This window comes from Pavona decussata, unplaced genomic scaffold (genome assembly GCF_977016875.1).
Source record: "Pavona decussata unplaced genomic scaffold, jaPavDecu1.1 SCAFFOLD_217, whole genome shotgun sequence".
NCBI lineage: Eukaryota > Metazoa > Cnidaria > Anthozoa > Scleractinia > Agariciidae > Pavona > Pavona decussata.
The window spans coordinates 2,062,855-2,080,360 of NW_028145622.1; the positions used below are offsets into that span (position 1 = coordinate 2,062,855).

General features: G+C 40.6%; 2 protein-coding genes across 8 annotated transcripts in view; one reads left to right on the forward strand and one right to left on the reverse strand.

Annotated features, from left to right (window-relative positions):
• LOC146459763 (oxidation resistance protein 1-like) overlaps nt 1-17,506 on the reverse strand; it is a 354,795-nt gene that overhangs the window by 331,300 nt on the left and 5,989 nt on the right. For all 7 annotated transcript variants that reach the window (XM_085089004.1, XM_085089003.1, XM_085089002.1 and 4 more), the window contains exons 4-9: nt 17,254-17,361; nt 6,960-7,061; nt 5,800-5,937; nt 4,866-5,056; nt 2,591-3,264; nt 540-741 (exon numbers count right to left, since the gene is read on the reverse strand). In XM_085089004.1, the coding sequence (XP_084945130.1) occupies nt 540-741; nt 2,591-3,264; nt 4,866-5,056; nt 5,800-5,937; nt 6,960-7,061; nt 17,254-17,361 (1,415 nt within the window). The remainder of the gene's footprint in view (nt 1-539; nt 742-2,590; nt 3,265-4,865; nt 5,057-5,799; nt 5,938-6,959; nt 7,062-17,253; nt 17,362-17,506) is intronic.
• On the forward strand, nt 9,317-16,026 carry LOC146459773 (uncharacterized). Its single transcript, XM_085089035.1, has 2 exons — nt 9,317-9,354; nt 9,546-16,026. The coding sequence occupies exon 2, from the start codon at nt 9,769-9,771 to the stop codon at nt 16,024-16,026; it is 6,258 nt and encodes a 2,085-aa protein (XP_084945161.1). The 5' UTR covers nt 9,317-9,354; nt 9,546-9,768.

Here is a 17,506-nt window from a genome sequence, read left to right on the forward strand (position 1 = left end):
CTATTTTAACAAATTAAGTAAAAACACTGGGTACAGAAAGATAAAAAAAATAAAGAAAGATTTACATGTTTGCAAGTGGGATAAGGAGGAGGACATTACACAATAATTATTATTGGTCTCATTTTACACTTGAAAAAAGATTTGACGGCTCTGAAATTAGGTAGCCAGCTATATTGTATTCTGCAATAGCAACCCAATGTAGGGGAAACTGCATTCTAAAAAATCAGAACAGACCTGCCAGAATAAGCTCACAACCAGCCCACAACATGAACTTTTTCATTAAGCTAAAGCCTACTGCTCAGACAGAAAAAGTGAGAAGTTTACACTTCCCCACCCGTCCATCCATCCTCCGTTTTCCCATGGCTTTAATATTGGGGAGTTTAAGAAGAATTCCACTCCCACCTGTTCTGTTACTAGGATTGTCCGGCCACATTGTACAAATTGAAGGAATTGGAGTATTTGTAAAGTAGTATTAGTGACACCACCTTAGATTTTCAAGGGAAGTTTTGGTTGGCGTTGCCGTCCGTCCAAATACAAACCTTGATGGTGGTATAGCAAACCAGTACTCTCTCCTTTTCTGATCTCTATCATGCAGATCCTCTCCATGCTGCAGTGAATGTTCACCCACACTGTGATGTCTACACCAGTGTTTCTTACTGATTCTTAAGCACAGGTACAGTGGCTGGTGGTGCAAGGGAGTAGCAGGCTTTGGTATTATAGGTACTATATCTTCATCGTTTTCTGAAAGATATGCGAAAAATCATTGTCATGCTTAGTTTATTGTACAATTTAGATGAGGCTGGTTCTAAAGGAGCAATTTTACATACGTGTACATGTGTACATGTAACAAATTCTTGGACACTTCAGTATAGAATAGAATAATGTTATTAGCACTTATACAGCTGTACATCATAAATTAAATGATGACTTGTTTGCTTGGGCTAACATGTTTTCAGTGAACTTGTTCGTAAACTGGAATGACAGTTTTTGAACAGCTTTATAAAATTTGTCAAAATAATACAGACTTGATAAGGATAACTTGTCCTTGTCCCTCAAAATAACACCCCCTCCCCCCTCCAACAACAACAACAACAACAACAAAAAAAAACCCTCAAATACAAGCATTCTAATTCCCATCCAAAAAACACAAACCCTGTGAGAAAATATTTTGACCAAATGAATACAATTTTATGTAAGTATGAAGATGCCCTTTTTGATAAACATAATGCATGTACAGTTGTTTCTCAATGTTAAGCTGCTGCGGGAGAAGGGGGTGGGGTGGTGGGGTGGAGCCAGGAGGGGTTGGAGACTTGATTGCAAATCAATGATAGGGAATTTTGGCCATTTAAGTGGACTTTATGGCAAAGACATTTAGTGTTTTTATTTTTTTACTATCCACAAAGGACTTGTAGTGGGAATGCAAACAAGAGATCATGGTTGTACTCAATTGCCTGGCCTTTGCCTGGTACCCCTGACTCCTTTGGCAGCTAAACATTGATAGGTGCATATGTATGTTCTCCTGGATAGTTATTCTCATTCTGCAGGAGATAGTTAAAGAATGCAGCTCTGTTTTGAAAGAAAATGAAAAAACAATAAAAACTGACTTTGGATGCATTTCAGTTTTGCAAATCCCTTTTCCGATTTTCCAAAAAAAAAAAAAAATGCAAAAGAAGGAAAGCTGGGAAATCCTGAGTTGATTGAAATCCGCTGCAAGGATGGATTTCCTGGCGTTGAAATTTTTTGGATTTCATGTTTTTTGCAAAATCCGAGATCCAGATTTCAAAATCTATAGCATATCCACAATACCCAATCGAATCTACCCTTAGTTTCTCAGATAATTAATTTACAAAATGCAAAATTTAGGGGTTCTTTTTCTGGAGGTGGGGTGTCACCATGGTAACTGCTACATGTGCAACGTCACAAAATTAATACATGTTACTATTAATATTTTGTCCTTATTTAGAATTGCCTGGCGATAGAGTTACATGTAGTTGTTAAACATATTCATAGGCTGCCATACGTGTACAATACAGGTACAACGCCTGAAACCCCTCCGAGCCTCCCAAATAAGGCATTAAGGGCGATTTACATGGTACGACTTTGTCGCATGCGACAAGCTTACGACAGGCCTACGACACGAATTGTTTCCTGTAAATAAAACCTACTGTACAACTCGCTTAAGACTGTCGTGTACGTCACAAAAAATTTCGTAGGATTTAAAAAATGTTTTAAAATCCTACAGCAATCGTAGGTATAGGCAATGTTGAATGATGAGAGTTGTGTGCGATTTTTTGCATGACGCGAGAAGGGTGCGCTCTAGAAATTGCACGCGACAGTCGTAAGCAACAGTTATACCGTCTTAATCGGCCTTTAGAGAAATGGGTGGCGGAAGCTTGCGCACAATGGCGACTCTGCAATAAGCAGAGTCAAGATGGCAGGAGGAAAGTCAGCCCAACTCAGATCTGAGTAGCCTTTATATAATAATGATTAATAATTAATTATTGATGATTTTTTATTCTCACTAGTGTACACTTAATTATTAGTAGTGAAAGCTCATCACAAGCTACCACAAAATACTGGCAACACTCACCAGCTTTGTCACAACTGCCTTGCCCAAGCCAATACTTCACACTACTGCTAAGAGCAGAAAATAACGACGGATCGGACCTGCTGCTATGATATGGCGGTCTTTTGTCATTTCCGATGCTTGCACCACTGCCTGATACTTGGCTCATAGATGAGTCATTTAAATGGTCATGTCTATGATCTGAATGATCAGCATGTTCCAAGTCTTCCGTTTTGGTTTCTTCGCCGTGACTCAATGGACAGCCAATACCAGAGTCTTCTGACGTAGGCGATACAGAGTGAAGATCACTGTTCGTAACACCGTCTCGCAAAACTATTGGTGTCCCTTCAGAGTCCTTGTAGGGTTTAGTTTTCTGTTGATGCACATGGCTTTGTTCATATTCTGTTATTTGATCAACAAGGCTATTGAGTAATTCATGTACAATAGCTCTAATGTCTTCAGAGTCCATGGTGGTAGCACTGTTTGAAGAATCGCAAGTGCCTCTGTTTGCCGAGTCAGCTAGTTCCATTTCACCTGTCAAGTGAGTCCCTGAGGACGGCAATAATTCTGATACCTCCTTGAGATCTATACAAACTTTTCCACCACTTTCACATGTCGCAGGTGGGGTGGTTGATTCTGTGTCGCTGCCACTATTTTGACGACTGAGTGTCTCTGCAGTGGCAGCATCCAAATAAAACCTACAACAGTTCAATGCAAAATAAAGTACATTTTCTCATTTATAATCATAAAATGACTGAAAACTATATTAAAATGTTTTATTTCAAATTGAACAGCTGTTCTCAGCAGTCTTTCGGTGTCTCAGCCTAAACAGTAAAACAGAATTTTCAGTCATTATTGATTGAAATGGACAAAAGGTTGATGTATGTTGCACAGCTTTTTAACAATTCTTTAGGCTACATGTACAAAAGTGAGAGCTCAGCACTTTTAAAAGTCTGTAAAATCCTTTCATAAAACTTGTTTGTCCTACTGTAGGTTTTGTTTTGACATCATCTACTGTAATTAACAATTATTAAGGATGGTGCCTACTTTTGTTACTGAGCATCAATCTGCACATCTCGAAATACTCGAGTTTCCTATGGGTGGTGCCTAATAATACAAGGATATTTTTGCACAGTTTAAAACTATGCAGAGAAAGCAGAATTTAGAAAGTGCTCTTGGTATCCAAGAAGAAAATTGGGGGTAACGATGCATTTTTCGGAGATAAAAGAGCTTCAATTTTTAACAAAACCCCATACATTTCTTTGCCTTTTACTTTTTTTAGAATAACTGTTGCTTAAATATCTCTAAACAATGCGTCGTTACCCCCAATTTTCCTTTTGGAATCCAATAGCCCTTGTTAAGATCTCCTTTTCCTGCATTGTCATAAACCAAACAAAAATACTTCTTTATTAGTAGGCACCGTCCTTAAATACAGACTTTGTCAAGCTGTTTCACAGAGCAACATTAAAAGTCTGGGTGTGTACAATGTTGCGGACAATCATGAGAAGAGTCTTGGGTCAAAAGCTCAATCATTATGACACTGAATGGGTTTGTCACCCAACAAACTAAAAGATAAATGTGGAGAAAGATTTGGTCAAACTACTGTACATCCATTGGCCCCAGTTACATTTATGTAGAATATCTTGTGCGCTGTTTATACCCCACTACAGCTGTACTTGTACAGGTAAATGGTTTAATATTTTACACTGTGAAAAGGTTCCAGTCCTAAGATGTAGTTTTGGCCATAGTGAGGAAACTGGCAGATCACAATCTTAAGTGTGACTGTCCTGTGACAATTAAATTATTTGGCTAGAGACATTGCAATTACAATAATAATTGTAATTACAATAAAATGTTTTGAACACCAATAATTATTAGGCAATTACCAAGACAGATTTTATTCCAAACCAACACAAAAATCCTATACCTAACTTGACCAACCAAAAAGAGTGTTTGGGGGAATATGTTGGTGTGTCACCGAGTATCAAATGAAAAGTGCACCTATGCATTTACAAGTACACTAAAATTAATGGGTGCAATGAAACAGCTAGGCCTGCAGAATGCACTTACACTGGATGTCCAGAAATGTAACTAACCCTCAATAAGGGTACTTTATATATAAGACAGACCTTTTCATCATTTTCATATGGCTCCATGTTTGACTGCATGAATTATTTGTGTTTTAGTAAGAATTAAGGTTGGGGACATCTTGTGATGCCTATCATACAGTTCATCCGGACATATCTCGCAGGATGAAGACTGGCTATGAAAAAGGAATGTGTGGTGACAAGGAACATACCTTCCAGGTTTTAGTGGATCGTGACTTGCCATTGCAGCAATGTCTGTGTACATTGCTGCACTGGTAACGGATGTCATAAGAGTAGCTATGCTGTATGTATCTTGCCCTCTGTCCATCACCAGCGGATCAGATACGTTAGGTTTGAACATGACGGAGTGTGGAGTGATCAGAAGAACACCATTTGCAATGCCCTGCCAATGATATAAAAATACAGTAAAGACCCGCAAGTACACATAAGAACCTGAATTTTAAGAACCTGTTAGGCTAAAATTTCTTACTCAGACACCCATTAAAATAATGAGAACCTGTTAAGCCTTGAATCTAAATCAGACACATTTAATGCGTCATTAAGACACGGTATTTATAAGTAAAATAAAGTAAGTTCTTGTGATCAACAGAGATACGATATTCAACTGCTATTTGGTTTACTAACAGCATATAGTTCCTTTTTTTGAACAATTACTGTAATATTCAATTAGTCAGCTTGGTATATTTTTTCTATAACATGCTCAATATTCAAGACAGGTTAGAAGTAATGTCTCCAGAAATTTAGGAAGCGGATAAGATTTGAAATATGACAGCTAGCTGTTGCTAACTGAATTCATAAAATGCAAAATAATTTCATGCTTGTTGGCAACCAGTTAAATTCTTAAAATTGACCGTAGCACACAAAGAAAACTTATGGCAATGAATAGCAATGGCAACAATGCACACTTTTAGATGAGTCTGAAAAACTTGTACATACATGTTTTTCCTACATCTGCAAGAATGCATCATTCTGTTGATCGCTTAATTCTGACCTGCACTGTAGTTTTTTATCCTTTCATTATTAAAAACCCGCACAGATCTGGACACGACAATGAAATCTTGAAACTAATGGTTATAAGACATGGAAAACCAACACATGTGTTAAGCAAAGAAAGGAACACTTTACCTGGCCATCAGTAATATACTTGGCATAAATCTTGAGGTAATGTTCTGTCACTTCCTCTTCCTCTTCTTCCCAAGAAACATCTTTGGTTAGTTTGACAGTTTCATGGTCACCATTAGCATGTGCCATGTTTCCATTCTCCTGATCAAAATCAAAAGTACTTCCAGCATAAGTAAGCACTCAACTAATTATGTAAAATGGTTTGAGCCCAGTAAAGTAATTAAAGTAAAGTAAATTTATTTTTAAGGACGGTGCCTACTATTGTTACTGCGCATACGTTCTGCGCATTGCGAGATACTCAGGTTTCCTATGGGTGGTGCCTACCAATACAGGAATATTTTTGCACATTTCAAAATTATACAGAGAAAGCAGAACTTACCAAATGCCTTTGGTACCTCAAAAGAAAATTGGGGGTAGCCATGCATTGTTCAGAGAAAATTAAGCTTCAATTTAAGAAAAAAAACCATACATTGCTTTATATTTTGGTGCTTTTTAGAGATATTGTTGCTTAATTATCTCTGAAAAATGCGTGGTTGCCCCCAATCTTCGTTTTGGATTCCAATAGGCCGGGCCTTGCTAAGATCTGCTTTTCCCGCATATTCATGAACCGCACAAAAATACTTCGGTATTAGTAGGCACCGCCCTTGATATACACAGTTATATTTAAAGCTAGAAGTTTGTGGGGCTGTGTAATCAAACAAATATTTAAAACAGAACAGAAAGGAAGCAGGGAGGCATACCAGTCGGCTATTTACAAAGCGTGGCTGAGGATTTGAACAAGGGCCTACCATAAAACAAATCCAAGCTAGTGGTCAGTGAGGGGACTTGAACATGGGGCTCCAGATTACAACTCCGCACCTCTAACCCAGGAGTCAAGTCAGTATATAGTCCTGGGAAGGCCTCAGTTGGAGGTGACATTGACTTTATAATAAAGAATGTCACCTCCAACAGTTCTTCTTAGGACTACACTCACCTGGATCAAATTTTGTACAGTTTGCACAGGGTTTTCATCTGATTATCCCAGTGCTTTCAAGTGAAGTCTTACTACAGACTTTCACAGGTCATTTGTTGATTAAAAAAAAACACAAAAATGTAGACAGATGTTTGACATGTGCAGATAACTATACAAAGTCATATGCTATACAAATATCAAATTTATCTACCTTAACATTGCATGGCTGTGGTGGTTTGGTGACAGGCTGTTGTGAGGGCTCCACCTCTGTAGAAGATTTCTTTTCTGCTTGATTTTCAGGCACAAACAACGTCTGAAAATAAAATAAGGAAACACTAATCTTATTAGTGCTCTTAGAGAAATTAGTCAATGAATTCTTAAAATGATTGATTTGCTGTGAGCATAAACATCTCGTGTCAACTGAATTTAAGGCTGATTTTTCAAATTGCTCAAAAGTGTGGAATTTTTGCATGGGTCTACGATTTAGTCAAAGAACAACAGTCTGTTTTTTTTTTCCCTGGTTTACGCTTAGTTTTCAAGAAGAGAAAAAAAATTGAGTTGGCATTGTTTTATGTTGTCCAGTAAAGGAAAGAAATTAATGAGAAGTGGAGAAACAGATGCTTTGGAGTGAAAAAAAAAGAGAAAAGTTCTTTGATTAAACTGAAGGCCACAAACAAAAATCAGGCACTTTTGAGCAAACCAACTGAAAAAATAAAAATTCAACATTCAGCATGTTGAAAGTGTATATGACAATTTTTTTTTATTTGCTTGATCAAATCTTCATGTTGTTCTCGTATGAAAAATCGATAAAAAAATCAAAAATTCCTCATCAGTTTTCTTGAGCACAATACCATCTAAGATGGGAAACTGGGGATAGTCCCCAGTCTCTTATCTTGCACAGTACTGTACCCAACCAGAAGTGAAATTTAATGCCTTTGTACGCCTCAAACAGCGAAGACAATTGATAAGAATTTTTTTGTTAATTTTCATACGAGAAAAACATTAACACTTGATCAAGCAAAGAAAGAAAACTTTTGTCATATATATACAGTAAGAATGACTTTCCAGTGGGGTGGGTGCAATCCATAGATCATTCCGTGGAAAGAACAACACATTTTAACTCTGACTGACACTCCTAAAGGACAACTTCATCATGGAACACTCCTGGTTCTTTCTAACAGCAGTTCTGTTTTGTGGCACTGTTGCAATTAAATTCCCTCTGCCAAAAGGAATTCAACTCTCAATTTTGAAATGTATACATGTAATAATAATTGTAATTTACAACAACTGATCAATGATTCTATCTTTCACATAAGCGAAGTAATCTATTTACTCCCTCCTTAAATCCAATCAATAGCAGAATAGATGGAGAGAAATACATGAAACACATGAGGTTTAGCCAATCTGAATCATATTCTTCCCTCTGCACATACCCTCATACAAGCCTTTAGATACACTCTCGGCCACATGCACTCCACTATCATGATTAAAAGAGAAGTTGATCAAGAACACATGTGATCAGCTCAGATTAACTTGCATGTTGTTATTTTCAATAGATGGCCCACAATTCACTTCAATTTACACTCTTTTAATTATTAATTTAGCCACCTTGAAACACCTGAAAGAAGCTTCAAATATATCCATGTGAATAACTAAAAACAAAACTGTCATATATATTTTTTTACCACATCTTTAAATTAAATACTTTTTAAGAGTGTTTCAGTACCCAAATTGATAAAAAAAAAAAATTCTTTGAAATCCCCTTGCCAATCCCCTGTAGATGAAATCCTAAAATATTACATGGCCATGTACTGTATTATAAACCTGAAGACTGTTGAATTGTACTTTTTATGTGGAAAAGTGGTATTAATACAGTATTATACACTACATAGTTGCTCTAACTTTAGATTCTGTGGACAAAATTCTCCAGTGTTACCATTTGAATGAAAGGTATGTTCACCAGCCAGTATCTTAAGAAAGGGAAGTATATATAAATGGAATAGAAAATTATTGCACGACACACAAGATACTGTATGTCATGATAACCTGTATGTTTTCCAAACACTGCTCTAGCATAAAAGCATATCAAACACGGTGTACTATTAGGTTTGTCATTTGAATATCTAGTTTGCAAACAATGGTCACATTGATCATTCTGAAAACACTACACCGCAAATTTAATCTTTAATCTATCCGAGCAACCAAAATGTTCCATAACTCAGAATATTATTATAAATCAGTGATTTGACATCAATTCTTACACATGTGTATGAGAAATATTTATTGGAATATCTTTGGCACCCTTTCATAAAAAAAACTGACTTTCAAAACCTCCTACTAGGGCACCACAGCGCACTCAGAAGCCATTTTTGTGTCTAGTGCATAAGCTCATAGACACTATGCACTGACTGTAACCGCTTCCGTTGGAATCAAATACGTCGCGAAATATTTTGTGGTTTGACTTATGTTACCGCCGTGATTACTGCATTATAGATAGGCATAGCCCATAGCTCGCATTTCAGTTCAAACTAAGACCCCTTGAGATCAAGATCTAGAAGACAAGCTAGAGCGAAATTCTCCGAAGAAATTAAGACCCGCGAACGTTGGTAAGCGACAACTTACTTATGTTTAAGATTACATTGCTATGTAGGTCGTAAGTTGTTTCTATTCCATTAGTTTCACTAGATCTTGACTGTTTTATTTAGTTCTTTTCAATATCACGTGCGCTTGGATTGTGATCATTTTTAGCTATAAAAGAAACGAATATTTAGGTAATTTCTTAATGTAATCATTTCAGTTGACCGCTTCGATAAGTGCCCTGAGGCCACAAGAATAGGAATACGAAGGAACAATTAAGAAAGAATCGTAACCTAATTTGGCTTGGTATTCTCGACTGCGCGTGTGACAACCCGGGAGCGAGACTTTCATTTCTAACTTGAGCGAGACCGTTACAGTCAACAACGAGGGTTAACGAACTCTAAGAACTCAAGTCTAAGAGGATTATGAACTGAAATTAGACAATGGATACTGATAAAGTAGAAAATACCAAAGAAGTTCGTACTTCTGAAGGAGCACGTGGTGGGGATGAAAGCCTCAAAGAAAATAGCCACGTTACTAATGAAGAATTCGAAGAATGTCGGGAGCGTCGGAGTAGAAACCGCACCGAAAAGGGTCTAGAACTCGACTTGGAAATCGGTACGAAGAAACGACAAAGATCAATGAAAGACCTCCGATCGCGTACGAACGCCATTTATGCATCCTTAAGAGAACCAGCGGACCTTGTAAAACTGAATGCTTGCAAGGACGGTTTAGAAGCTGACCTAAAAACCTTTCAAGCCGCACACGAAAACGTGACTGATCTTTTGTTCAGATTAGAACTTCCGGAAACGGAACAAGAGATACATGACGAATTCCTCGACGTAAACAATGCGGCGTTAGAATGTTTAGCAGACATCAAAGTAAGAATAAAAGACCAAGAAATAGAAAGAGTTGAGCTAGCTTCGCAAAACTCAAAGCTACGCTCCAGAAAATCAGCATCGTCCATTCGAACGTCCTCAACGACCTCCTCAAAGCGAGCCGCAATCGAAACCGCGAAAATTAAAGCAAAATTAGACACACTTAAAAGGCGACAGGAAATTGAAAGGCGGCGAGACGAATTAAAACTTCAAGAAAAGGAGCTCGAGCGCTTACATGAGCGAGAGGAATTGCATGGAGAACTTTCCGCGGCCGAATCAATTCAGAAGATTCTGCAAGAATCCGAATTAAACGACACCATTGTCTTACAAGAAGCCACGGATAAGTTACAAAAACAAAGCGAAAAACAAAGAATTTCCAACTCTAAGCCAGTTGGTCAACCACAAGCGGATAAAACTACCCGCAAGGAAATTAAAAAGAAAGATAACGAAGTTAACGACCCTATTGTTGTCGGAACACCAAAACAATCACCAGATGTGAACGAACAAACCGCGAATACAAGCGCGGGAACATCGCCTCACTTTCTCTCGCAACGTGACGTCAGCACGCCTTTGGCTCATCGAGATATCAACCAATCAGCGAGAAGTATCGAATCACCGGAGCATCACTACAACTCTCAAATTTGGCGTATTCAGGAAGAGAACGCAGAAATACAGAAAACGCAAGTCGAATTATTGCGAAGAATGACAGTTCCGGTTCCCAAGCCTCCAGTTTTCGAAGGAAATATCTTAGAGTACCCAAAATGGGAAAACGCTTTCGACGCATTGATCGAAGACCAAGTTGTTCGCCCCAACTACAAGCTTTACTATTTAGGCGAATACACGTGTGGAGCAGCACAAAAAACGATCAGTGGTTTGCTAGGATTGCGGACCGAAGATGCTTACAAAAGAGCGCGAAAAACACTGAAAGAACGCTTCGGAGACCCCTTTAGAATTTACGAAGCATACAGAGATAAACTGAGGAACTGGAAGCCATGCATAACTAGCGCAGACTTGCAAGAATTCAGCGACTTTCTTATCATGACACAAGAAACGATGAAATCCGTGAAGTACTTAAAGGAACTCGAGAGCTACTCAACGATTCGAGAACTCGCAGCTCGCTTGCCTATCTTCTACGGCAATAAGTGGAGAGAAAGCGCAAAGAAACTAGAGGCAAAATGTGGTGAATACTCCTTTGCAAACTTCGTCGATTTCACACAAGAAGCATCCCTTGACGCCAATCATCCAGTATTCTCGCACGATGCCCTAACCTCAACTAGGAAAGAATTGGAAAAGGAAAGAAACCTTCCTGCCGATAGGATAAGGCGAACCCCTGAAAGAAAGGATAGGAAGAAGCAACATGGCATCTCACTAACCACCACAGGCAGCGAATCGTCGTGCAAACACCCCCCGGATGCGAGTTCGTGTATGCTGTGCAAGGGAAAACACGGCCTTGCCGCGTGCAAGAACTTCACGGAAAAGCCGTTCAAAGAAAGATTAGAACTCTGCATGTCGCGAGGAATATGCTTCTCCTGTCTAAGTCAAGGCCACACAGCACGACAATGCAAGCAGAAAACTCAGTGCGAGGTGTGTAAGAAGCCACATGCGACTGCCCTCCATCGTTTTTCACCTGAAGAAAAGAGACAAGAAAGCACCGAGGAAACCATAAGAGCCACGAACAATTGCGTAAACTGCAGTAACACTACAACCTCCATGATTCTCCCCGTATGGATTCACCACAAGAATGACCCAGATCGTCGAGTCAAAGCTTACGCCGTGTTAGATGATCAGAGTGATACCTGTTTTGTCACCGATGACGTAATAAACAAGCTTGGAGTAACTGGTCCTTTCATTAAGCTAGAGCTGGGCACCATGCACGCCATAGAAAAGATTGACACACAAAGAATTGATGGTCTCATCGTATCACGCTTTGACGGCAAAGTAGACATACCCCTCCCTAAGACGTACACAAGAGCGAATATACCAGGCCAACGTGGACAAATTCCTCGCCCGGAAACCGCCCGAAAGTACGAGCACTTAGAGAAAATTGCTGAAGAGATCCCAACATATGAAGAGCACTTGAGCATCGGCCTACTGATAGGCAACAATTGCGTTCGTGCCTTAAAGCCAAGATCCATAGTTCCTGGAAGGTCAAACGACCCGTACGCTATACGCACAACGTTGGGCTGGGGAGTGGTAGGAGCCAGAAACCACGGAGATCATGATAATGAAATCGAAATGACAGCTGGATGCCATCGCGTCGCTACACGAGAAATAGCAAGCGAAGAAACCTCAACTGGCAAGTTCATCCCTCTGAGAAGCTGTAAGGAGATAATGGCACCTTTGGCAATCAAGAAAATGTTCGAGCAGGACTTTTCTGAGCCTCAAGATGCGAACTTAGCCATGTCCCAGGAAGATTTGAAGTTTATGAACATTACCTCTAATGGTATTCATAAAGCAGAAGATGGGCACTATGAAATCCCCTTACCACTCCGCAATGAAAACGTTCACTTACCATGCAACAAGAAACACGCTGAAGCACGATTAAAGCAGTTAAGTCGACGATTTGCCGCTGACCCAAAATACAAGGAAGATTATGTGTCATTTATGCAGAAGATGTTCCAAGAAGGCCACGCAGAGAAGGCCCCCGAGCAGTATGAAACAGTTTGGTACATTCCTCACCATGGGGTGTATCACCCTAAGAAGCCCGACAAGCTACGAGTAGTCTTTGATTGTTCAGCAGATTTTCAAGGACATTCCCTTAATCGCCATCTACTACAAGGCCCTGATCTGACAAACTCCTTGGTTGGTGTCCTGTGTCGTTTCAGACAAGAACCTGTGGCATTCGCTTGTGACATCGAGGGCATGTTCCACCAGGTACACGTCAATGAGGAACATCGTGACCTTCTCCGCTTTCTTTGGTGGGAACAAGGAGACACCTCAAAGGAGCCAACAGAATATAGAATGACGGTACATCTATTCGGTGCTACCTCCTCTCCGGGCTGTGCTAATTTAGCCCTAAGAACTGCCGCTGATGACGGTGAAAATGAGCTTGGAAAAGAAGCAGCTTCCTTTATTAAGGAGAATTTCTATGTCGATGATGGGCTTAAGTCAGTCCCAACCGTACCAGAAGCCATTGAATTGATCAAGAACGGCACTGAGATGTGCATGAGAGGAGGCTTTAGACTCCACAAGTTCACGTCTAACAGTAAAGAAGTTGTCGAGTCCACACCCATAGAGTCGCGCGCAAAGGAGATCAAGGAACTTGATTTGAACCGCGATTTACTTCCTCCCGAACGTGTGCTCGGCGTAGAATGGAACATTGAGAACGACGCTTTTAAGTTCCGTATTACCCTAAAGGATAAACCACTGACGAGGCGTGGCATCCTGTCAACAGTAAGCTCGATATACGACCCGCTTGGTCTCGCGGCCCCATTCCTGCTACGCGGAAAAAGAATATTGCAGCTGCTATGCAAGGAAAGCATAGGCTGGGATGACGCCATACCCGACGAGCTACGGATGCAGTGGGAAATGTGGCGAAATGAACTCCCCCTTCTAGAGATGATGGAAGTCCCAAGATGTTTCAAATTAAAGGAAATGGACAACCTCAAGAAAGTCGAGCTACATCACTTCTCGGATGCTAGCACAGAAGGATACGGCCAGTGTTCTTATCTCCGTTTGGTGGACACAAGAAACCGAGTGAACTGCTCACTAGTTATGGGTAAAGCACGTGTTACCCCTCTGAAGCCGATAACCATACCGCGCCTTGAGCTGACAGCCGCCCTGGTATCCGTCCGAGTTAGCGAGATGCTGAGCAGAGAGCTGAGATACGGAGAAGTCGAAGAAGTGTTCTGGACCGATAGCAAAGTAGTTCAGGCATACATATACAATGATGCACGCCGGTTTCACACCTTCGTTGCAAACAGAGTTCAGCAGATCAGAGAACGCACCGTTCCCGAACAATGGAAGTACGTTGACGGAAAGAACAACCCGGCCGACGATGCTTCGCGCGGTCTGAGCCCCAAAGACCTCCTGCAGCCTTCGAGGTGGCTACGAGGACCTTCTTTCCTTTGGGATCACCACGATAGCTGGAAGAATTTAGAGAGGAGTGTGCCCGAATCCCTGCAGCCTGACGATAAAGAAGTAAGGAAGGCATCCACCTTTACAACTTGTACGACAAACAAAGAGCAATACGCCACCCTGCTTCAACGGCTGGAATACCTTAAAAGCTGGTTCAGAGCAAAACGCGCCGTTGCTTTGTGCTTGCGGTACCGAAAGATCTTGCTAGAAAGAACACGCGGAAAGCAGGCAACTATGGATGGAGTGAAGGCAAGATCCGCAGCGTGCGAGTATCGTCCGATTGACGTCGATGAGTTAACAAAAGCAGAACAAGAAATCATAAGACACGTGCAAAAAGAAGCTTTTAAAGAAGAGATGAGCAAACTGAAGAAGATAACTACAGATTACGAAACCCCTAGAGAAGATGATTCAAGACCCAGGATTCAGAAACCTAAAGGAGCCAGTCCACTCTCCCGTCTGGATCCGTTCCTAGATAATAGCAATCTAGTAAGAATTGGTGGACGAATAAGGCAAGCTAGCGTATCTCAAGATGTAAAGCACCCAATTGTTCTGCCTGGACATGGGCACGTTAGCAAGCTTCTAGCCCGACACTACCATGAAAGGGCTCTACATCAAGGAAAAGGAATTACACTCAACGAAATTCGTTCCTCTGGCTACTGGATCATAGGCGGTGGCTCAGTAGTCTCCAGGCTGGTCCATGAATGCGTCACTTGCAGAAAGCTTAGAGCAAAGGTGCAAGAACAGAAAATGGCAGATCTCCCAGCAGACAGATTAACACCTACCCCTCCTTTCACATATTGCGCAGTGGACTATTTCGGACCCTGGTACGTGAGAGAAGGACGCAAGGAACTCAAGAGATATGGTGTATTGTTCACATGCCTAGTAACAAGAGCCATTCACCTAGAAGTTGCCAACTCCTTGGAAACAGACTCCTATATCAACGCCCTTCGCCGTTTCATATGTAGGCGTGGTCCCGTGCGTCAGATGCGCAGCGACAATGGCTCAAATTTCATTGGAGCACGAAGAGAGCTCAAGGAAGCGTTAGCGGAAATGGACCAAAGTCAAGTAAAACAAGAGATGCTAAAGGAAAGCTGTGATTGGTTCGAGGTGAAACTCAACGTCCCCACCGCTAGTCACATGGGTGGAATTTGGGAGCGCCAAATAAGAACCGTGAGAAGTGTGCTCTCCGCCCTACTAGAGAAAAATGGCCACCAAATGAACGACGAAGCTCTACGGACTTTCATGTGCGAGGCAGAGGCAGTAGTTAACAGCCGACCTCTAACAGCAGAAGGTACCACATCATCAGACACAGCAGAACCACTCACGCCAAATCACTTCCTGACGTTGAAAACGAAGGTGGTCCTGCCCCCACCGGGAAAATTCACATCCACTGACCTGTATTCAAGAAAATGGTGGCGACGGGTTCAACATTTAACGAACGAATTCTGGGCCAGGTGGAAGAAAGAATTTCTTCTCTCGTTACAAACCAGACAGAAGTGGACCCGACCAAGGAAAAATCTTCAAGTCAATGACGTCGTGATAGTCAAGGATGAAGATACTCCAAGAAATCAGTGGAAGATGTGTCGTATTATTGAGGCCCAACCAGACCAGGATGGATTGGTACGGAAGGTGATGCTAGACGTTGGCAATCCAAATCTGACACCAGACGGAAGAAGAAGGCAGCCGTTGTCAACGCTGGAAAGGCCAATCCACAAGCTAGTGCTGCTGATGTCAGAAGATCAGTGAAGACCGGGAATCCCCGTCGAGGAGCCATCAGAGAACTCTTAATAAGTACCATGAACATTAAGATGATAGATAAGATGAACAGTGAGAAAATTTAATTTTTTTATCGTTTGCAAATAAGGTATAGTGGTTAGAGTAAATTAAGGTATTAATTTAGGGGAGCCATGTAACCGCTTCCGTTGGAATCAAATACGTCGCGAAATATTTTGTGGTTTGACTTATGTTACCGCCGTGATTACTGCATTATAGATAGGCATAGCCCATAGCTCGCGTTTCAGTTCAAACTAAGACCCCTTGAGATCAAGATCTAGAAGACAAGCTAGAGCGAAATTCTCCGAAGAAATTAAGACCCGCGAACGTTGGTAAGCGACAACTTACTTATGTTTAAGATTACATTGCTATGTAGGTCGTAAGTTGTTTCTATTCCATTAGTTTCACTAGATCTTGACTGTTTTATTTAGTTCTTTTCAATATCACGTGCGCTTGGATTGTGATCATTTTTAGCTATAAAAGAAACGAATATTTAGGTAATTTCTTAATGTAATCATTTCAGTTGACCGCTTCGATAAGTGCCCTGAGGCCACAAGAATAGGAATACGAAGGAACAATTAAGAAAGAATCGTAACCTAATTTGGCTTGGTATTCTCGACTGCGCGTGTGACAACCCGGGAGCGAGACTTTCATTTCTAACTTGAGCGAGACCGTTACACTGACAAATTACATGAGTTACTTCATGTGGAGATTTTACTGTTTGCTCAAAAGATTTCGGTCAGTTTTCCATTAAAGTGATACATTACATGAAGAGAACTCTCGGATGTTAAGCGTAATGTAAGTAACCATGTCAACATTTAATTGTGATTCAATGCATTCAGAATCTTTCGAAACCTAAACACATCATTCACTTGAATGCCAATGCCATTTGGACCAATTGATGCCCTAACAGTGATCAGCATCAAATTTCTCCTTGTACCGTAAATTATCAATACTTATTCAAACCTTGAAGTCATGAGAGTTAAGGATATGATCGCCCATGGTGAATTTTCTTGCAGCATTAATTTTTAATAACTTCTCCCTAGTACATGTTAAGGTAAAGTATGGAACACGATGGAAGAATTTGTTGTTTGATATTAAATGTGTCAATGTGTCAGGGCAAAGTGTGACAAACAGTCTTCGTAAAAACGAAGCATATACAATGCATATACAATGCATATACGAGGTCAAGAGGCTCACCTGTCCAGGAAAAAGCATGCGAGAGGAGAGCTTGTTTATTCTTGTAAGCTCAGACGGTGTCGTGTCAAATCTGAGTGCAATCTTTGCCAGGCTGTCATTGGCATCAACCTGACATTAAAAAAAGAGACTTTATGCCAAAGATGTCTCACCCAGCAAACTGAGATCATAGATAAAATAATGGTCACAAACCACAGTACCAAAAGCCACCAAATGTGTATGTCACCCTCAACAACCTAACAGTCCATTAATCTAA

What these genes read in the sequence shown, in the direction of transcription:
- LOC146459773 (XM_085089035.1), top strand. Translation starts at nt 9,769, where the DNA reads ATGGATACTGATAAAGTAGAAAATACCAAAGAAGTTCGTACTTCTGAA.